The sequence below is a fragment of the Amblyomma maculatum genome, chromosome 4 (assembly GCF_055883805.1).
Source record: "Amblyomma maculatum isolate TAMU_Amacu chromosome 4, ASM5588380v1, whole genome shotgun sequence".
Classification (NCBI taxonomy): Eukaryota; Metazoa; Arthropoda; class Arachnida; order Ixodida; family Ixodidae; genus Amblyomma; species Amblyomma maculatum.
This window is the reverse complement of record NC_139347.1, coordinates 78,426,413-78,448,357: the sequence shown is the minus strand read 5'-3', so window position 1 is coordinate 78,448,357 and position 21,945 is coordinate 78,426,413. Positions and strand designations below refer to the sequence as shown.

Sequence of the window (21,945 nt, the reverse complement as noted above, 5' to 3'; positions counted from 1 at the left end):
AAAGACACCGTAGCAAAGGTCTGCAGATAATTTCGACTACTCGGCTTTTATTTAACGTACAGTGACATCGCACAGCACAAGGTACGCCGGATAATATCCCGGACCATCTGAAGGAGAGGCAACGAAGATGTTTTTATCATGTTCTTAGCTGTTTAGTACAACTGGTTTCATTAGCGGTATACATCTATACGGAAGAGCGTCTAGTAATTTTAACTTATAGCGTAAATTGACTCTTTACCATCATTATGACTCAACCTCGGTCAATAAGAGGCTGCTTCAGCAAGAACTCAGTGAATATCAACGCATGTACAAAACCTTGGTTCGCGACTTGGGCACCTTTGGGGGCAACGGCCAGGTAGATGACGGGGCTGATGATCACCATGCCGAGCACGACGATTGTTATGCAGTACACCGTCCTTGGGACGCGTCGGTACGAGCGACTGCGTGCGTACAACAATCGGGTTAGACGCTAGCAAAATATATTCATCAAGGATGATTAAGCTATAATGAAGAAGTAAACGACAAGTAATTGCGATGTTCGTTTGGAAACGGAATGCAAACTCAAGTTCGTAGTCACGATCAACGAGTATGGGGCTCCAGTTAACGTACGGTCATTTCCAAAAATTTGCTTGGTAAAGTGTCTGGTTATAAGTCGTCTAGTAGGGCTCCCTGGAATGCTTGAAAGTCCATTGTTTCTCTCTCTCTTTCTGGATTTTTGAAAGATTTGAAATTCTGAGAATGCAAAACGCACTGCACTGCCTGGCCCAGAAACAAATCAAGTGGGCTTTACATTTTATCAAAGGCGGTATAGGAAGGTGATGATCACGGCAAAATATTTCGAGCAATGTCTAGCGTCTTCTACAGTGCGTGGAGTCTGCGCTTACAAAAGAAGCAGTGAAAAAGAAAACATGAGGCAAGGAATAAATATAATTGGACGGGCGTTGGAGGTGCTGTGGCTGACCGAGTTACGTGAAACTGAAGTTAGTAAAGGCACCATCACGTAGATCGCATGCATCAGAAATTGTTCGCGTTGTGCCGTAAATGTGAGAACAAGAGTACTAAAAAAACACGCAAGGTACCCACTGTGCGCCTGTAAGCCAGACGACTTTCTGCCTACTGTGACCAGTACTCACAGCTTACCCGTATCACAAGAAGCAAATTATGTAGATACGTATTATATAAACACATACGTTTCCACTGTAGATTGTTAACTGTGAAGTGTTCCGAAACAAAACATCGGCTGCTTGGGATGCCGTTGTGAAGAGCTGCGGATTAATTTTGACCACCCGCGTTTGTTAAACACCTGTCATCGGTAAAGTATGGGCATACAACTATTCGATTGCATTTTAATTCATAATAAAGTAATCTTAGTGTTTAACACGAGCGTTAATCATTAGTAACCTTCTAGCCTTTACTTTACCCGAAACACGTATAGAAGGAACAAGAACTGGCAGCACGAAGGGCGCGGCCTTAGATACATCCCACCTTCCAACTATACGCTACGATTGACAGTTCACGCAAGGCAGCTGGTAATCATTCATGTTGGCAGTGACTCACAGGTAGAAGGAGACAGATTTCTTGCTCGAACTGGTCGTTCCGGTGCTGTCTGGCGAGGCCGAGCTGTAAAAAAAAAGGATCTGGTTGTAGTGTTCTAGTGAGATGAAAGAGTAATACAAAATTTCAGCTGGTATATAATGTCTAGGAACGGGTGACTACAGCTGGAGGGTAGAACCACAGGCGACAAGATGACTGCCACTGCCACAGAACAGAGAAAAATATCAGCAGTAGAAGAACGGCAGAATATACTGGATACCGACTAAGAAAGAGAAGACTAGTAAGAAAGGCTGCAAGTCATTAAAATAGGTTCCATGTTAAGTTTCAATGGCTGGTTGGTTGGTTGGTTGGTTGGTTGGTGCATAGGAAGGGAAAGGCGCAGTATCTGTCACACTTGCTCTGTGGACACCTGAACCGCGCCATAAGGGAAGGGATGAAGGTGGGAGTGAAAGTGGATAGAGAGAAAGGGGGGTCGTAGTGGAGGGCTACGGAGTAATTTCGACCACCTGGGGATCTTTAACGTGCGCTGACATCGCACAGCACACGACGCCTCTTCGTTTCGCCTCCATCGAAACGCAGCCGCCGAGGCCGGGATTCGATCCCCAGATCCGTTTATCTGGCGGCTCTACGTGTATAGGGCAAGGAGACTGGTATATTAATGTAAGGGTTTTAGAGCATCAGAATGTTTGAGAAAAGACCTCAACTAGTCAGGCAAAGCATTGTTTCACATGTAAATGTACACAGTTTTTTTTTTGTTGATACTGAAGTGTTCTAGGCTTACAATGATCATAGCACAAAAGACATGGCACACTCTTTTCACACATTCAGTAAAACAAGTGGCTGTGTGCTCAGTTTTCTGTAGCCTTGCCATCTAAGGAAGTTATGGGCTGGCTAAATCGCGGTACATAATATAATGCATCGAGGGACACAATATAAAATACAGTGTGGCCTCTTGTCAATTGTATTCGCCAAATCAATTTTAACGCTTAATTTTAGATGATATTAAGGGAACAAGTTTAAATGTCTTTAATGTTTTTGAATGAAAGGCTGTCGCTATGCGATGAGCACACTGTCATCGAATTCGCGTTTAAAGCCACTGAACTCAGTCACCATGCTCAAAGATAAGCAAGGTTCGAGTGACACCTTCCGCCATATTGCTCCCAAAGCAGGCTCGATGGATCCCCATGCTTTAGGACGACTTCATACAAACTTCATGAACGAGAATTACCCCTGCCTGTCAGGAAGCAATGTGTTTCGTTTTGTGCTACCCGGCTGGCTAGTGCGGCTGAGCTGGAAGCTCTTTCGAGAGTGCTTTACGAATTCAGCCTATGGTTAACTGAAGTAGGCCCCTGTATACAGCATGCGGCAGTTAGATAAATGGTATTCTTCTGCTACGTGATAACATTTGTGCCGTCTTCGACCAATTTGTCTATTTGCTTACACAGCTTGATTTATTCGTACTGATACACTAGAATAAAGTGGAATTCCTGGAATTTTCCGTTGTCTGTTGTGTCCATTGTAATTCGCATGGGCGTGAACCCTAACTGAAGAAGTCAGGGAAATTCATCCTATCGTAGCTCTTGCTAGCGAGTTTATGAATATGGTAAATGGCAGAAAGAGTTCAAATTTGAACAACGTTCTCGGCTTCTGCTCAACGTTGTGTAAGAGGAGGCGTTTTTTCTCAGAAAACGAAGACAGTCAAGAAAAAAAAAATAATCTAAGCCAACAACTGGGAGTCACACCTGGATGTTCGAATACTGGACTTCTTGACCGGTTCGACTCCTTCGACGACGATGTTAACTGGCGGAACCAGTTCGGTAAGTGGGTCGCACACGAAGCAGGCCGCTTGCACGCCTTTGTTGGCCACCTTCACAACCATGCCGCCGTCAGGGCTGTGGGAATGAGACGCAGCGGAGAGAGAGAGTAAAGAGTCGAGGCCGCGAGCATGTTGGTTGTAACTGTTCGTCGGCAGCATATGGCGAAAAAAAAAAAAAGATTCGGCACACACCTGTGCTATCCTTCACTATTGTTCACACGCTGTCAGAGGCTCTAACAGAGCACTGTGAAGTACACTTGTAAGTACCCTTTATGAGCACTCGAAACAAGGCATTTCGTAAATGTACATTCACACTGATTGCGTTTAACTCTGTGTTTTTAAAAGTGACATCTGGCCGGCATGACAGCGGCGGTTGCTCGAAATGCACAATTGACCATATGCCCTTCGGCCGCTTCATAAACGACTTAATGCTGGTGTTCTCGGGAGTTCACACCTGTAATCAACACACACACACACACACACACACACACACACACACACACACACACACACACACACACACACACACACACACACACACACACACACACACACACACACACACACACACACACACACACACACACACACACACACACACACACACACACACACACACACACACACACACACACACACACACACACACACACACACACACACACACACACACACACACACACACACACACACACACACACACACACACACACACACACACACACACACACACACACACACACACACACACACACACACACACACACACACACACACACACACACACACACACACACACACACACACACACACACACACACACACACACACACACACACACACACACACACACACACACACACACACACACACACACACACACACACACACACACACACACACACACACACACACACACACACACACACAGGGAGAGAGAAACCTATATCCAGGACACGGGCCAAACAACATTGACGAGGAGTGGAGCAGGTGAAGCTTACAGATCAATTTAGGCGCTCTGTGCGGTAATCCCGCAGCAGAACCTTGCAGGTTGCATTGACATTTGTGCCTTTATGCGCTCATTGAGACTGAGCTAACAGGCACACACGACCGGTATAGAATTCGTTCGGCAGTAGCGCAAATCTCTCGTCGGCGACGTGGGTACGGTCAGATGTGTCGCAATTGAGATGTGCGACCATACCCGTTGTTTTGATAAGAGCACGAAAAACTAATTTCGCCTTCTCTTCAGCGAGCCGCTGACGGCAACGCCTAGTAAAATGAAAGCGAAGAGTGAGAGTTCAGTAAAAGCAGCAGAGAAAAGACTGATCCAAGTGTGCAGCCTATTTGAGGCAGGCAGCGGTCTTCGTGTGGTAGAGAAGAAACAAAGAAGACCTCGGCGCAACCTGCTGAATCCAGAGTAAGTGCCAGCATTACCATTCAATCTGGCATCGTATATATTGCGACACACGGGTATATGTTACGCGAAGAGCTCTTCATACACAGATTTGCTGCATCTGTATTCTTGTTCAATTGTTAACTCAGTTATGACACCTCACTTAATCAGTTCCACAGACAACCACTCACATACCCATCCGTCATTCTCCCTTCCGTCTGCGGGGACATCGTTACAACACAAAAATCTTGCACAATACATTCGTCGTTATACATCCAGCCTACCACTCCATCTAGCTGAATGAAAGGCTTAGCTGAAGAAATTGTTGATACGAACCTTTTTTTCTGGCTTACAGATTAGCATGTCCGCAATGTGTTGCAAAATGACACCGGCTGTTCCAACCCCAGTGCTTCCCCATGGTTTGAAAACTGTGATGAAATTTATTCTACTGCTCTATAATAATCTCCACACCTCACTGGACCGACCTTCACATACAGTTAAGCTTACACTCTTGTTTTCAGAAAACATGCAAATGATGGAATTCCGTGGTATTCCTAGGTCTCATGTCATAAGATAACTGAATACTTCTATTTCTTTGCTTATAAGGATTTGCTTAAGTTAAGCTTACGCTCTTGTTTTCAGTGGAGGGAAGAAAACATGCAAATGATGGAATTCCATGGTATTTCTAGGGCTCATGTCATAAAATAACTGAATACTTCTATTTCTCTGTTTATAAGGATTTGCCTGAAAGCTTTGACCTTACGCATCTGTGTTCGTTCCCTTCGCAAATAGGTCCAATTAGTACTTAAAGCAGCTTTTCCATTGGAGTCGTACCTCTAAAGCAATCACGTTAAAAACAATTAAACTTGCGAAGTTTTCTCTTTGTCTTGAGGTACGTAGTTGGCAAGTCCCGCGTAATGGCCATAGCGAAAAACCATATTGTGCGAAGTCAAACAAGATTACATCGAACAACACTTTAGAGATTTGATCTAAGACCATTTTTCCAAGCATTACGCCCCATGAAAGCTGTGCATGATGCAGCCGGGAATATGGTGTGCCCACCAGAACCCCAGAACCCGACGGCAGTGGGGATCGAACCTCGAAGGTGCAGCATGTGGCGGGTGCTATATATAGAATCACAAGGCCACTGCTCTGTCTGATTAATCTTTTCAGCGAAAATAGAATCCCTGTCTCCTTCTGCACACGCCGAAACTAGTTCGGCAGCAAGACACCCATATGTCTGAGAAAAGGCAGCTTAAGACATTTCTCGCCACTTTATTCAAATTCGTGACGTCTACACTGAGGAGGGCCGCTTTCCATCATTTAGAAGCGAATGGCGGTGCAGGTTATCCTCCTAGATCCGAGCCCTAAGGTTGGTTTCGATGCATGCTTTCTACTTGAAAAAAAAAAAAAAAATGGCCGGGGATGGCGTCACCTGCATTTCGTTCGTTTTCTTTGTTGCTTTTGCTATCTTATAAAGGCTCCGCTTTCCTGTAAACGGCATTTTGTGATTGGAACATAGGTTTACGTGGAGCAACATGAACTATGCGGCAAGAAAGGCAAGATGCAAGGTCGAGAACCGTCTGTGCCAAAATGCGGCGCTGCAGCTTAACGCTTCTTTAAGGGTCCTTATCGGTCCTTTTGACAAGCACACCCTTGTGAAAAAGCGGAGTACGCGATCCACAAAAGATGTCCCAAGAGAAGACACACTTCTGTTGACAGAGGAGCAATGAGGGAGAAACGAAGGCGCACGGCGTCAAGTGCTCTCCTTCGTCAAAGACGCAAGGACTCCTATGTCAAAGGAAGAGCAGCAGTGCGATTGTAATCCTGGATTGTATTTTTGGTAAAGAAAAAAAAAATATCGCAGTTGTTCAAAAGCGAGTGTTTAAGTGGGAGAGAGTGGAATCTGCAGAGAGGGGATCGGGAGAACATTGCCGTAAGAAGGTTTGTCTTCCGCCGGGCGTCTCGAAATGCTACGATTGCCAGCTGAAAGCACGTCCGCTGAAGCGATACCGAAGAAAAGGATTTTGTTTTCTCGCTGGAATCGACTTTGAGGCGGTTTTTGAGACGGCGTGCAAACCCGCTTGTCTTGGCAGGAAATTGGAAGCGTATATATAGGAAAGTTAAGGGGAGGGAGGTTTGCCCAAGATATCTTTTCAGTGCTATACCTTTGTCATTGTTTTTCAAGTCGGCGCTGCGAAACGGCATTTTCTCAGGACAAACGAAGCGTGCTATTTACGCTGGCGTAACAAAAGGCACACGCTGAAGCTTTGACTTGTCAGCCACACGTGTTTTTTTCCTGGTTCTTGTTATACCCATGCGTAGGTAAGAAACCGGAAGGCACATGGGTGGCGGCGTTTGTGAGGAGCTATTCGCAAGGCGGAATGTGTCGCGATGTTGCAAATGACAATGAAGACGGCTTAGCCGTTAGCTATATATATATGTAACGTCCACAGGCCCTATTTATTCCAGAGGGCTGAACTGGCAGATAGTGAATAGCTCTGATGCCATCCACATCATCGTAAGCCGCATGGGGCACTCACAACCACAGCAAAATGCAGCCATGGGGTCATTCGCCCGCATTGACAGTTCGCAACAAGAGGTTCAGTTCGTGAGGGCGCGGTGCATTTCTCTGGTGGCTGTGGCTGAGTGTGCAGCTGAGGACGCAGTTGAGGTATTGATGGAGTTGATAGGCTTATGTCGATGGAGGGCTCACTGAAGGACGACGAAGGAAATAGCAGGCGGGTGGCACGAAAGTGGAGTCACTGAAGGTAATATCGATACATCAGGCTTGGAACGTCACCGAGCACAACTGTGGTCTTGGATTATGATTGTGAGCCGCGAACTGAGCTTTAAAGCTGGTTTGGGGACTGTTCTAGCCGCTGACGCAGCTGTGAGCAAACGCAAGCGCAAAGAGGTGAGCCCAATCGATTAAGTGCTAGGTACTGAGGCAACCGTGATGGCGTGCGTTTTCTGTGCCGTCTAACGTGTTCAATACAAAAGTCAATAAAAGGGCAGGTGACCGTATGCTGTCTTGCATGTAGTACCGTAGTTGGGTGAATGCATTTGCAGCTGGCCACTTAGGGTAAATATGCAGACACGTCAGTGGGGTCGAACTGGCGTTGCCGGGACTGTTGGAAAAATATGGGATATTATTTTGAGTGATTGCACATGAATACCAGGAGCTGCCTTCGACGAGGTCGAAAACCATGTGGCGGAGAAGGAAGGAGGCCGAGGGAGCAACACTCGTCGATACTACTTGCCTGCGATGAGCACTCATGTTTGGGAGAAGCGGCTTGCAGCAGCAGACTGGGAACACCAGATAGGTCAGCAGAAAAGCGGCAGCTTGCCTATGGCCTCGTAGCCAAGGTTAGGTGACACCAAGGGTTGCGAGCCTATGCTGTAGGTAAACAAGGCAGCGGCTGATCCATGATGCCTAACTTGGGTTCGGGAAGCGGATAGAAAAATTATGCCTTTGTGGGCAGAACAGCAGCCCGGAGCTCGTGTAGGGTCGAGGGCAGAAAACCTGGGTACTAAGGCGCTCGGGTACAATTTCATGCTATGAATTCTACATAGTGGTATACCGTTGAGAGTAAAGGCGATATCAAATCGCCAGAAACAGATGCCAATGGCTGCGGACTGGACAGTTATTCCGCGTAGTAAAGAGGAAAGACAAGACTACCTAGTCATATTTCTGCGCCAAGCTGCGCCAAGCTGCACCAACAGTGGGAAATTGGGAAAAGTGTGAAAATGATGCGCCAAAATGGCCTTTTAGCCGCAAAAGATTTTAGCCTCACTAGATTGGGCGAAAAATTGGAGCTGCGTTGGCAACATGCAGTTTTTCTGGTGGCCAATCCAATCCAGTGATCCAGTCGGGAAAGACGAAATAAACAATAAACAATAAAGAGAAAGCACGTGCACGTTGAGAATGTGTGTGGTACCGTAGCACGTGTGCGCTTGTCGACGCCGAGAGATATTCATGGACGTTAACCTCAAGTTGCTTTCCTCTGGTGGTTGTACCGCTACAGTGTGCATGGACATTCATTATAAGGAAAAGTGAATCCATTTAAACCCGATACCTGTGAAGGGTGTTCGATGGAGATCAATTTGTCAGGGGCTACATTAAAGCGTCCATTTTCGGTGGGGCAATCTGCTGCCAAAATCGACGGTGTCATCTTTTGCAAGGCTTCAGTTCAAGCAACAGAGCAGGCGCGCGTGAACTTGCGGGTCGTATTTTTACTAGTACGGTCATGTTTTAAGTGCCACGAGTGTTTAATGCATGTTGGTTGGTTGGTTGGTTCATAGGATGGGAAAGGCGCAGTATCTGTCACACTTGCTCTGTGGACACCTGAACCGCGCCGTAAGGGAAGGGATGAAGGTGGGAGTGAAAGTGGATAGAGAGAAAGGGGGGCCGTGGTGGAGGGCTACGGAGTAATTTCGACCACCTGGGGATCTTTAACGTGCGCTGACATCGCACAGCACACGGACGCCACTTCGTTTCGCCTCCACCGAAACGCAGCCGCCGTGGTCGGGTTCGAACCCGGGAACTCCGGCACAGTAGTCAGGCGTCTTACCACTGCACCACCCCGGCGGGGCTTTAATGCATGTGCCACATTGGTTCCCATGTCTTTTTGTGCTGCTAGAAGTTGGTACAGGAAATGGGAACCTTGAGCAGGCCCTTAATGAACTCAAGGAGATGAAAAAGCAAATGTTAAAAAGGACGAAGCATGGACATCATGCCAGCACATCTGCACTAGACATGTATAAGACATGTGTATTATAATATTGCAAGAGCGGCTTTGTCTTGCCATGCCCTTTATTCATGATTTGGAGATTCTATTCTACTCACAAGGAAATGTAGTTTGGTGTTGGTGCTAGTAATGATGTATTTTACTCGGATACTACTTTCTGCATGTGGTTATAACTGCAATACATTTGTTTGTAGTTTTGATGCCAATTATTTTTTATATGTTCCTTTGCTTGGCCTTGTATAGTGCACTATGGATCAACCTTTTTTAAAGGTCTGCGCATGGATCTCTACCTTACGTGTTTCACAAAAGTTCCTTCGTAAATAGTTTGCAGGTTCTTTACCAACGAAGCTAAAACGTAATTGCAGCAAGGCTGCCTTAATGCTAGGTAGCTTAAAAAATTAACCTACTTGATTTTTTGGTTCACATTTATATGGTCTGATGTTCAAACCTTATTTTTTTGTTCAGATAGTCAAACTTCTTTCCCGCAGAACTGCTCCGCATAATGAATATGGTTACAATATACTGAATTATTTTTCCTGTGGCCTGCTCCAGATTAAGGTCATCATCATCATCATCATCATCATCATCATCATCATCATCATCATCATCATCATCATCATCATCATCATCATCATCATCCTGACTATACCCACTGCAGGGCGGCCTCTCCCATATTTCTCCACTTAACCCGGTTCTGTGCTAGCTGCATCCACTTGACCCCTGCGAACTTCTTAACCTCATCCGCCCACCTAACTATCTGCCGCCCCCTGCTATGCTTTCCCTCCCTTGGAATCCAGTTTGTTACCCAAAGCGACCATCGGTTATCCTCTCTTCGCACTACATGTCCTGCCCATGTCTATTTCTTCTTCTTAATTTCCACTAGAATGTCGGTAACTTGAGTTATTTCTCTGACCCACTCTGCACGCTTCTTATCTCTTAATGTTACTCCTACCATTTTTCATTCCATAGCCCTCTGGGTTGTCCTCAACTTAGGTAGAACTCTCTTGTTTAGCCTCCACGTTTCAGCCCCATAGGTGAGTACAGGTAAGATGCAACTGTTGTATACTTTCCTCTTGAGCGATACTGGTAAGCTGCTAGTCATAATCTGCGAGTGCTTGCCAAATGCGCTCCATCCCAATCTTATTCTTCTTGTTATTTCCTTTTCATGGTCCGGATCTGCGGTTACTATCTGTCCTAAGTAGACATATTCGTCTACTACTTCCAGTACTTCGCTACCTAATGTAAACTGGTGCTCCTTCCCGGGGCTGTTGAACATTACCTTAGTCTTCTGCATATTGATTTTCAAGCCTACCTTTCTACTTTTCTTGCCTAGGTCATCAATCATTATTTTCAGTTCATCCCCCGAGTTGCTTAGCAAGGCAACGTAATCAGCAAATCGCAGATTACTGAGGTATTCTCCATCTACCCTTATCCCTAACTGCTCCCATTCCAAGTCTCTGAATACTTCCTCTAAGCAAGCTGTGAATAGTACTGGGGAGATTGTATCTGCTTGCCTAACACCTTTCTTTATGGGAATTTTGTTACTTTCTTTACGCAGAACTATGGTTGCTGTGCAGCCGCTATATATATCTTCCAGCACTTTCACGTACGGCTCGTCTACCCCCTGATTTCGCAATGCCTGCATCAACGCCGAGGTTTCAACTGAGTCAAATGCTTTTTCGTAATCAATGAATGCTATGTATAAGGGCTGGTTATATTCCGAGCATTTTTCTATCACCTGATTGATGGTATGGATATGATCGATAGTAGAGTACCGTTTCCGAAAACCTGCTTGATCCTTTGCTTGATGGCAGTCTGAGGTTGTCCTGATTCTATTACCGATTACCTTAGTAAATACCTTATGCGTAACAGACAGTAAGCTGATTGGTCTAATTTTTAACGTCCTTAGAGTCCCCTTTCTTATGAATGAGGATAATGTTTGCATTCTTCCATGGTTCCGGTACCGTCGATGACACCAGGCACTGCGTATACAGGGTGGCCAGCTTTTCTAACACGGTATCCCCCCCGTCCTTCAGCAAATCTGTAGTTATCTGATCCTCTCCAGCTGATTTCCCCCTTTTCATAGTTTCTAATGCTTTCTTGACCTCGTCCTTCGTAACTGGTGGAACGTCCGACTGTTTTTCCCTACCGCCAATCTCCTTACGGTCCTGACTACTTTGGCTACTGTAGAGATCTGTATAGAACTCCTCTGCTACGTTGACTATCTTGTCCATATTCGTGATGACGCTGCCCTCCTTGTCCCTTATCGCATACATCTGGTTTTTGCCTATGCCCAATTTCTTCTTTACTGCTTTAAGGCTTCCCCCGTTCTTTACAGCATGCTCAATTTTCTCCATGTTATACCTCCTTATATCGGCCACCTTGCGCTTATTGATTAGCTTTGATATCTTGGCCAATTCAATCTGGTCTGTTGGATTGGAAGCTTTCATACTCTGGCGTTTCTTAATCAAGTCTTTCGTCTCCTTAGACAGCTTACCGGTATCCTCTCTAGCTATCTTACCGCCTACTTCTACAGCGAATTCAGTAATGATATCTCTGAAATTATTGTTCCTCGCTTCTAGGGTAATGTCGCCATCCTCGTTTAGAGCTGAATGTCTATTCTGTAGCGAGATCCTGAACTCTTCTGCCCTCCACCTAACCGCTAATTCGTTGATGGGTTTCTTTCTTACTAATTTGTTGCGTTCCTTCTTCAGATTTAGGCTAATTCGGGACCTCACCATCCTGTGGTCACTGCATCGCACTTTCCCGTTTACCTCTACATCTTGCATAATGGCGGGGGTTGAACACATTATGAAGTCAATTTCATTTTTAGACTCCCCGTTAGGACTTTTCCATGTACATTTCCGGTCCTTCCGTTTGCTCCGTTTGCCAGATTAAGGTATTGCTGCTCAAAAACTGGTATTATCGTGCTCCAAAAAATGCTCCGAAACATACTTCAGCTGTTGCACTCCTAAGGTAATCGAGTTGTAGAGACTCGACTTATTCCGGAGCTCTAAGGTAGCAGATCGTGTCTAGCTCTCGTGCTATTATTGAAATCGTCCTTTTGGGGAGCGCACGGTCGTACCAAAGTGCCGCGACAGTATGCTTTTTCTGTCTCTTCAAAAATATACAGGTTCTCAACTCTTATACGAGCCTCTGCGACTTAGGCGAGAAAAACAGGGTGACGTCGTTTGTACTTGCGAGAGTATTTGAGTCGGCGTTGCTTGGGTTGGCAGGCATTTTGTTGCCCTAATGGCAAATTTCGAAGCGCTGTTTATAAGGGTATTCAAGCTGTGAAGAGCTATATTCAAACTTGCTTAGCAAGATCGTTGTTTTTCTCGAAGGTGAAAGTCTGATGCAGGTGTGAAAAATTCTGACTGTTTCAGAGAGAAGCTGAACGTCTGTCGTTTTTCATAAACTCAAGGTGCTAGTTATGTCTCGCAAGTAAGCGCTTCTGCGATTTGTGGACACTCCAGAGGAAAGCAAGGAAGTTGCTTAATAATACACTGACGCCGCAAGCTCGTCATGAAGTGCAGTGGTTAATAATGTTGGTTCAGAAAACAAGCGGCGTTTACTCACGCTGATGTCTTGGGTTCTTGCACCACGATTTCTTCGGAATACCTGGCAGAAAATAAGAAACGAGAGGGCCGGCAATTTCATTAAACACTGGGGAAGCCGCTAATAAACATAACACATCGTCGAAATAATTGCAGAATACTTCACTTTGAGGGTGATAGCCTACAGAGCAGAGCCATATATGGTGGTTACGTGAAGCTTTTAGTTCAAATGGGATGCATGTTCCGATCATTTCTTTTGTTCCTTGAATATATTGTCTAGCAGTATGAAATACTGACAGAATGCGTTCGATGGTAATAAAGTTTTAAAGATATTGAAGGGCGAAAAATATGAAATGTAGACATGGCAGTGAATAAATTGCTGCAGTGAAATTGAACATTAATTATCCCGTTCCCTAACGGGAAAAATAATGAACCACTTTGTAAACCGATGATTAAATTATTTATTATAGGGCTGTAAGTTTTCAGTACAAAGCGAATTGCATTTAAAGTTACTGTGATCAATATGCTCTGTAAGTTATTTTACCTCTTATATGTAGACTGTCGCCAGTAAAAGAATTGCGGGACACTTGAACCCGGCCTCTAAAGGTTATGACTATAGGCACCATTATTGGCTCCTGTGTGCGGCCCCTCTTGTGGATCCTCGTTCACTTACATGAGCTTTGCTAATCGCTTAACTAGTAATCCCTTAATTTGTTCTGCTATTATTTCACATTGCAAATTGGCATACTGTGGTAAGCCACCATATTATCTGAATTACCATCGGATATGAAACCCGGATATAAAATCCGGGAGAAAAACTTTGCGGGATCACTGATGATGCCTTTCTCTCTTCAAACCTTTTAGTGTTGGTGCAAGTACTGCGAGCCATCCACCAACTGTACGCGAGCGTTCAAAGCGTTACTTTGGTATTGTATGGAGTGGTATGGAATAAGGGGTTTTACACGCCAAAGTGAGACACGGGCTATGGGAGACACCATTGTGGAAGACGTCGAAAATTTCGACCACTTGGATTTGTTTTTTACATGTATAGACATAGCAGAGTACACAGGCGCCTTGCGCTTCGCCTCCATCGAAATGCGGCCTACACGACAAGGATCGAACCCACATTTGCGAGGCCAGCATTCGGGTGCCGTAATCCTGATCCATTCTGGCGGAGCGCTTGAGCCCGTGGCTTGGACTGAGATTACCCTCGTGGAACATCGGTCGCTGCATCTGAGATCGTACGATGTGTTTGCGGCGGATGTTAATACCGGGTGGCTTGTAATCGCACTAGCGTTGTGTCGAACCACGTGTCCAACGCAAAGCGGTCTTAATGTCAATACACTACAAGACATGTGTTGGAAAGTTTGTGTTTCATTTGAAAGTGCGGTACAAGTTGTCAAAAGCTTTCAGGCCTTATGCTTTATTTTCCGTTTGTGCAATAAATCACTTACAATATCCCAGAAAGGCCGAAATGTCACCAAAAGGGCTCACGAGGGATACTCTTTACCATACAGTAACTTACTGCTTCGGGCATCCCATAAGTGTCTCGCTACACAGCTAAAAAACAAACCATGTGGTAAAAAACCATGACAAAAGACATACTTAAACTGCAGAGCGTAAATTTAACGCATTTTGTCAATTTGCATTTGCTTGCTGTCAAACTCGGCTGGTGGTCCTTGCTTCCAGCATTCTTTCACTGTGTTTCAACTCTCACTACCCTTTTACTTTTTAGACGTATACGTTCTTTTAAAAGCCTTGCGTTTAAAAAACAAGCTTGAAATCTATAAAGGGTCTTAAAGGCCTTTTTGCTGGATTTTGTAGCGGTAAGAAATTCAAGCCTAAATATTGTTGAAATACCCGCTAGCCCGATTTAGGTGATGACGGTGTTAACCTTAAAGTTCCGAGGTGACTAGGGATATGAGAAAATGGTGGCGGATGCCTTCAGATCAGTTTCCGTCATCTGGGGATCTTTATCATGCATTGACATCGTGTAGCACATCTTTTTTTTTTCTTTTAGAATAATGCTTTCATTGAACACCGACCAGTTTCTGGGTTGTAACCTGGGTACCCTGGTAATTATTCGCGAAACGTGGAAGAGGGATTCGCAAATGCAATGCACTATGAATATTTCACTTTCACTTACTCGTATGGGTCTGGTGATTTGAGGGGCTCGTCTGGAATTTTAGGGCCACTGCAGACGTGCAAAAATGAACGTTGGCTGTCAGAAGTGAACTTTGAGAAACGCCGTTCTACGTGTCGGATAATATGACGAAATTTGTATTGATCATGTTTCTCACACAACTTGAACGAGAATGCTTCTGTTCAATCGGTTCTCACTCTGCTGTCAAAAAATGCATGGAGAGTGCAAGTAGAAGTGTGGATCCGAGCGAATTGCTTACATTTTTCTCTGACTTTAAAAATATTAATGAACTGGAATGTAGTGTGTGATATGAAGACCGGTAGAAGGAATCAAATCTAAGCTTGTTTAGTTTTAGAATGGACTTAAATTGAAGCAATGAGCGGGGGCAAAATAGAAATGTTGTATTTGCAGCGTGCAGTCGAAACCCTAATAACGTCCCTCATTGCAGTAAAAAGGTTGCAGATGTGCTTACGGGTAGGCGTTGAACTGCGTCCTTTTGTGGCATACACTGATGCGCGTGTTCTTTGCAGGAAGCTGCTTGATAAAGCTGGGTTCGCTGGAATTTAAAAGTAAAAAAAAAAAAAAAAAGCTTGGAGCCTAAGAGGTACAAAGGAAGTCAGCAAACATTATTCGGATTAAGGACCGAACACATGAGTTCAAATGATTATGCGCAATTTGTGAAAAAATGAAAAAGACGCGAAAACCTGTTAAGCGATGATGAGGAAACGCTGTCCATATGCCTGCGTCCATTTGTGCAAAAATGTGACCATATGAAGATCTGGGCTAGGTTTCCAATGTGACAGGCGCAATAGCTTTCTGACAAATATTTTTTAATTGCATCCAAGTTAAAACCGCTTCCGGTGTGGGCTGCGCTACTGCGAAATGTAATAACGTTATAACATGTCACATATACAACGTACGACGGGTACATGTTGTTTACGACGTTGCAATGCGCAGATGAAGACAGGGATATCTTATGCCACTACGGATGTCGCGATAATAATGGGATTTTTTTTAGTGGCGCGGGGGCAGTACAGGCCAAGGACCGCCATAACACGTGGCAGTTTTCTATAAACACGGGGACGTTAAGACACATTTCCAAAGGAATGAAAGACGGTGGGGGGATCGTGCTCGAAAAACTGCCTTTCAGGTGCACGCTATGCCTTGCGACCTCGAACGTACTGGAATCTTGTAAGAACGCGAATATTGTCATAATTCATAAAGGGCAAATCAAGGACTTCAAGAACTACAGATCGATCTGCTTAGTGCCCGCTGCCTTCAAGGTATTTGCTAAGGTAATCGCTAATAGAGTCAGGAGAACCTTAAACTTCAGTCAATTAAATGACTGAAGTTGGCTTTTGACAATAAATCATATCCAAGCTATCAACCAGCTGACAGGTACATACGCAGAATATAGCCAAACCATATGTACAGACTTCGTACATTACGAGACAATATTCCACTCAGTCAAAACCTAAGAAGTCATGCAGGCGTTGCGCAATCAGGGTGCAAATTCGCCACATGTGAAAGTCCTGGAAGGTGTCTATAGGTGCTGTACAGCAAACATAGCCCTCTATAAAATAAGTAATAACATTCTAATAAGAGATGGTGTTGGGCGTTGAGAGATGCACTTATTGCAGTGCCATTCGTCGCATGCTTACAGGAAATACTGAGAGGCCCGGATTGCGAAGAAGTTACGAATAAGAGTTAATGGGGAATACCTCAGTAATCTGTGATTCGCTCACTAGATGAATTCAAAACTATGATAAATGACCTAGACACGCAAAGCAGTACAGTGAGTCTAAAAATTAATTGGCACAAAACTAGGCCACTGGTGCAGTGCCTCATAAAGAAACAGTAGTTCACGGTAGGTATCGAGGTGCTCGAAGTGGTTAGGGAATACATATACTAAGGGCAGGTAGCGACCGCGGATCTGGGCCGCGAGAGTGAAGTAAATAAATAAATTAGTTAGGGATGGCCCGCATTTGGCAAATACCCTCAGATTATGATTTGAAGTTTACCAGTGTCCCTCAAAGAAATATTTATAATATTTGTATCTATAAGTGCTCACCTTCTGGACAGAACGATGGAGGTTGACGAAAGGAGTGAAACATACATTGAAGATAACGCTAAGAGTTATGGAAAGTAAAATGTTAGATGTATAGCATTCAGAGAAAGGAAGCCAGTGGAGAGGACCTTGAAAAGAAACGATTTAGTACCATTCTGTTCGAAGTCAAGAAGAAATGGACATAGACAGGACATATGTACTGGGAAGGGAGCAAAAGCGACTTCCGCTCATGGTAACAGACTGGTTTCCAAGGAAAGAAAGCGCAACAGGGTGCGGCAGAAAGTTAGGTGGGAAGATGAGGTTAAGAAGATTAGAGGGGTTGCGTGGATGCAACTGGAACAGGGCCTGGTTAACCAGAAGGGTGTGAACAGTCCTTTGCTCGAACTGGGTAGTCCGGCGGTGATAACCTGAGCACCAGGTCTGGGGAAAACCTGTACATTGTCTCGCTGGTGAGCGATTCAAACCCTACATCTAGAAAGCGGACGCTGACGATTGCAGGGTGACATTTGCTACAGGTATTTGGAAATTTAAGTACATCATGACCTCTACAATATTTAAAGGGCCAGAACACTGGCCAAAATATGTAATCAGATTATGATGGAGTTGAAAAGACCTTGCCTCATACAGTACAGATCAAGCACCACAATATCAAAGAGGCTTTAGAGTTTTAATTTGCCATTGAAAATCACATAAAAACAACTGAGACGCAATTTAGCGGAGAAACCCTATTATACCTTCGGTGTAGTACTCCACGTGACTACTTGTCAGCAAAATATCACTGATTTTCGCAAGTGCACACTGTTCTTTTTTTTCTTCTAAGAGTGCACGTCATAATTTATTATATTTTGCCTCTCTCCACTGCGTCCTTAAATAAAAACACCTCTTCTTTCGCACCGCGAGAGGCATGCTATCAGATTTTGCCACTAGATGGCGTCACAGTGTTTGGAATTCTGTGAATGAAGCGATGATAGTACCCAGTGAAACTTTCGTCGACGAGGCATGCGTTTTTGTGCTGTGAAACTGAAAAGGACGTTACTCTAAGCAAAAAATGTCGAATTATTTCCTGGCGAGTGAATTGTTTGTTTTCGGTACGTCCTTTTTGTAGACCACCAGTCGTCATCGCGGTCGCTGCTCATGGTTTCCAGCATCGGACTACATAAAAACGGGCGCTTGCACTGATCGAAAAATGCTCGGTAAACCTTTTATACAGCGTTTCTACCAAAAACGTTGTGGAATCGAACATTTTAGACATCAATCTTCCCACTGCACCAAAAAAAATGTCAGACCTAAATTCCTTTGTTCTGTCCCTTTAAGATATTGATAGTCCTTTTGGTGACGTCTTGGTTGTCTCCGGATTATATGGATTACTATCTACAGTGAACATCTGGGTTCTGGTAGCGCCGTACTTCACAGCAATGTGGCCAGCGTTACCCTGTCTCCATTGTCAATGGCCGACCTCTGCATGTGACATAAGTGGGACTTTTTCGTCGTCGTCTGCACATTCTATTATCGCAGCAGTGTTTTACTGGCGCCGCCATGAGGTCGAACTCGGGGGACTGGCACGTTCTAGAAAGTATTTGACACTGAATATAATTAGTACAGTCGTCAGCACGTCTATCTATAGTCGTCGTTCGGGCAGTATTTGTATGCATGCGCGACGCCAACCGATAGCCCCTTGTTTGAGATCGCCTGCATCTGAGAATGCGCCGCTACACTACACTTAATTGACAGCAGCTTTACTGCAAAGCCGGGTCGCAGCAGCGGTCGGCAACAGTCACGAGTGAACACATTGCAGGTCCTGAAGATGAGGTCGCGATAACACATATAGGAAACATTTTGCATCCTGGATATTTTAGAATGTGCAGAATGTTCGAAACCGCACATTGTAATAGACATTGCAGGCTATATCTCGAGTGAGTATTAAAAGCAAGCATGTCATCGTGAGTGGTCTTATCACTGGCGCACATCGAAAAGCGTTATCTCGACTTAATTTTCGCGGCCTGCAGCGCCTCCACTGGCGACCACTGGCGATCGCGATTGTGAGCCGGCATGGCGATGAAGCAGCAGGCAGTAAAATCAGTGTGGCGGTGTTACCGGTAGGCGTCGTGCGTTCAGCCAAAAGCGGCCGTTCCAGCGCTCTTAACGGATCTGCTGATGACTGTACAGTGAATAACAACAACCAATAATAAAGTCAAGAGTGTTCACTTCTCCGACTGACCTGTTTCAGTAACGACGAGTCATACGTTTGTTCGCTTTAACTGGCTGCGTACTTAAGAGGGATCTCGCTGCAAGGCCAGCATTGCGGCGCGCTTTGGGCACGGCAGAATAGCTCGTACCACTATCTGTACCCTTTCTATCAAACGCGAGGCAGCATTTCCGTACCTTTTTTTCAGTGCCAGCTGCCAATTTCTGTCTGGATGTATGTAGGCACTAATGCCATTCTTCCTTTGCCTTTGACTACCGGAGCAAGCTACACCAGTAGTTTGAATGGTTATAGCTGTAGCACTGTTTTCTAGCCCAACACTGGCGTCACTGGGAAGGTGCACGTCGAATAAGTGTGTGATGGATGACATGATTAAATGAGTGCCTAAACTTCGTCCCATTGGCATGTGTATTGTCCGAGTGGGTGAACCATTACTTACTTCGAGTGCGCCGGGCTGAGTGATTCTGAGCCGGAACAGCTGGAGTGGCTGCCCCCTTTGGAGCGGCGCCTCCCAGCTGCGCGGCGGCTCTTGCGAAGGGCATCTTGGCGTCCCGGGTCTTGCGCACGTTTGAGGGATGTGGTCTCCATGGCTGTCAGCGTACGAAGTTGTTGTTGCTGGCCTCTTGAAACGTACGAAGACCGCTTCTTCTTCCTCCTTCTTCTGCACCGCCACGTAGGTATGCTCGAAAGGGCATTGGCGGCAAAACTCAGCTTTCGGAGACCCGTACGAGAGGCATATTTCTAAACTGAATTAAGTAGAATGACAACTACTCCTTGCAACGCGCACTTCTTATGGGTTTCTGAAGCTAAAACAGTGCTATAACATGTGCACTGGGAATTTTACACACAGACGCAAGGATGCATATTTTTGTAATCAAGCGCGTAAAAAAAAAAAAAAAAAGACTACTATTCGGCACCTGGCAATAGCGGGTCTCCCGCCAAACACCCCATCCTCATATATGCCTGGATGCACGGGCCTCATCTTCTGCTTCATTCGATCAGCTAGCCTTTTCTCGTTTATATAATAACCCCCGTTTTTCTTTTTTTCTCAACTCCCTTTATGCCTTAAGACAATAAACAATGCTATATATATAAAAAAAAACGAACATTGTTGTAGCGGTGAAAATGGCAGCCCAACAACAATATATACATCAAAACCTAACCAAGGAACTAGTAGTCCTTAAGCAAACGTCGATCCAATACACAACAACGGCGGAAAGACGAGTTGCTTATGATGTCCATGATATTGTCACCAAGAAGCTGATGACCAATACGATGAACCTAAATGAATATTGAGAGAATCAAAGTTATTAGACCGGACACTTCTCGGGTCTTCCCGTTCAACAAGAATGAAATTCTTTCATGTCGTTCCTGCCACCCTTCCGGACAGCGTTGCCATCTGGCCAAATTTGCGACCAAATTTCCAAAATATTGGAAAATGTTTGGGGCTAGTTGTGTCCAGATACGTGAACAGCTGCGCCAGGCAAAATGTGGTGATTTCTGGGAGAAAACTACTCCTGGCCGAATTCACCAATTAACTGCGCTACTCACCGCAAAGTTTAGTACTATAGGTATATCGCGCAAACGGCTGCCCAGTTGTAAGAGCTATTGTCTATTTATATTTACGCATATTTTGGTTTACATACTTGCGGCGCAACCCATAGTGTTCATGCTTCATCATACCATCCATATGCTGCATTCGCCACTGTACCTTTTTTTTTTTTATACCGGCCTGGTCTCGAATTCCTGGATTCATCATTCCGCTAACATTTTATGTCATGGGGTTGCGCTTCAGATAGTGGATGTAAACAACAGCGTTCAGTCTCCATGAAAACGGTGACCTACAAGACACACTGAATTTTGCAGGTAAATTACACGCACTGCCCTGTCTTTAGTGCCTAGTGTCAAATGAAGTGGCGGAGTGCGTCTTCGGTCAGGGCACGCACGGAGAGACGAAGTGAAGAAACAAGATGCAGCTGAAAATGTTTGTTGTCATTGTATGAACTCGGACAAAATTAGCCTCCTAAGAGATGTGCGGCATGGAATGTACTATCACTGACGAGCGTAAGAAAATTTATCATGCACAAATTGCCGATTTGGGACTGAAGAACTTGTTTTCTTTTTTTTTTTAATGAGTAATGGCAGCCAATGATCGGCCATTCTTGTGTATTCCATAGCAATTTTAGATTCTGAATTAATCTGGGGAAATGTTGGTGAGGATCTGGTGTCGAGTGTGCTTTCCAGTCTGGCAACGTTGTCCCGGGGTTAAATAACTTTACCTGTATAGTTCCTGTTGGCGTCGACCTTGTACCTCGCGTAAATTATTCGAAATGCTTACGATAAAGGTTTTCCGTTCCAAAATAATTTTTTTTCATAAGTTGATAACCTATTTGAGTTATGTTGAATAATTTTTAACATATTATTCGATTCGTTACCGTAATAAAATTGGAGAAAATTTAA

At 44.7% G+C, this 21,945-nt stretch overlaps 1 protein-coding gene across 1 annotated transcript; it reads right to left on the bottom strand.

The window, feature by feature from the left end:
• Nucleotides 1-250: 250 nt before the first annotated feature.
• Nucleotides 251-20,073, bottom strand: LOC146191494 (uncharacterized). Its single transcript, XM_084600340.1, has 4 exons — nucleotides 19,925-20,073; nucleotides 3,285-3,446; nucleotides 1,558-1,620; nucleotides 251-440 (listed from the first exon to the last, which is right to left on the bottom strand). Exons 1-4 carry the CDS (start codon nucleotides 20,071-20,073, stop codon nucleotides 251-253), a joined length of 564 nt encoding a protein of 187 aa, XP_084456466.1.
• Nucleotides 20,074-21,945: the final 1,872 nt, after the last annotated feature.

Bases quoted from the DNA above. Each gene is read 5' to 3' on its own strand.
- LOC146191494 (XM_084600340.1), bottom strand. From the start codon at position 20,073: ATGGAGACCACATCCCTCAAACGTGCGCAAGACCCGGGACGCCAAGAT. The intron at 3,447-19,924 runs GTAAGTAATGGT...TCATTCCCACAG, and splicing joins CTCAGCCCGGCGCACTCGAA to CCCTGACGGCGGCATGGTTG. The intron at 1,621-3,284 runs GTTGTTGGCTTA...TTTTTTTTACAG, and splicing joins ACATCCAGGTGTGACTCCCA to CTCGGCCTCGCCAGACAGCA.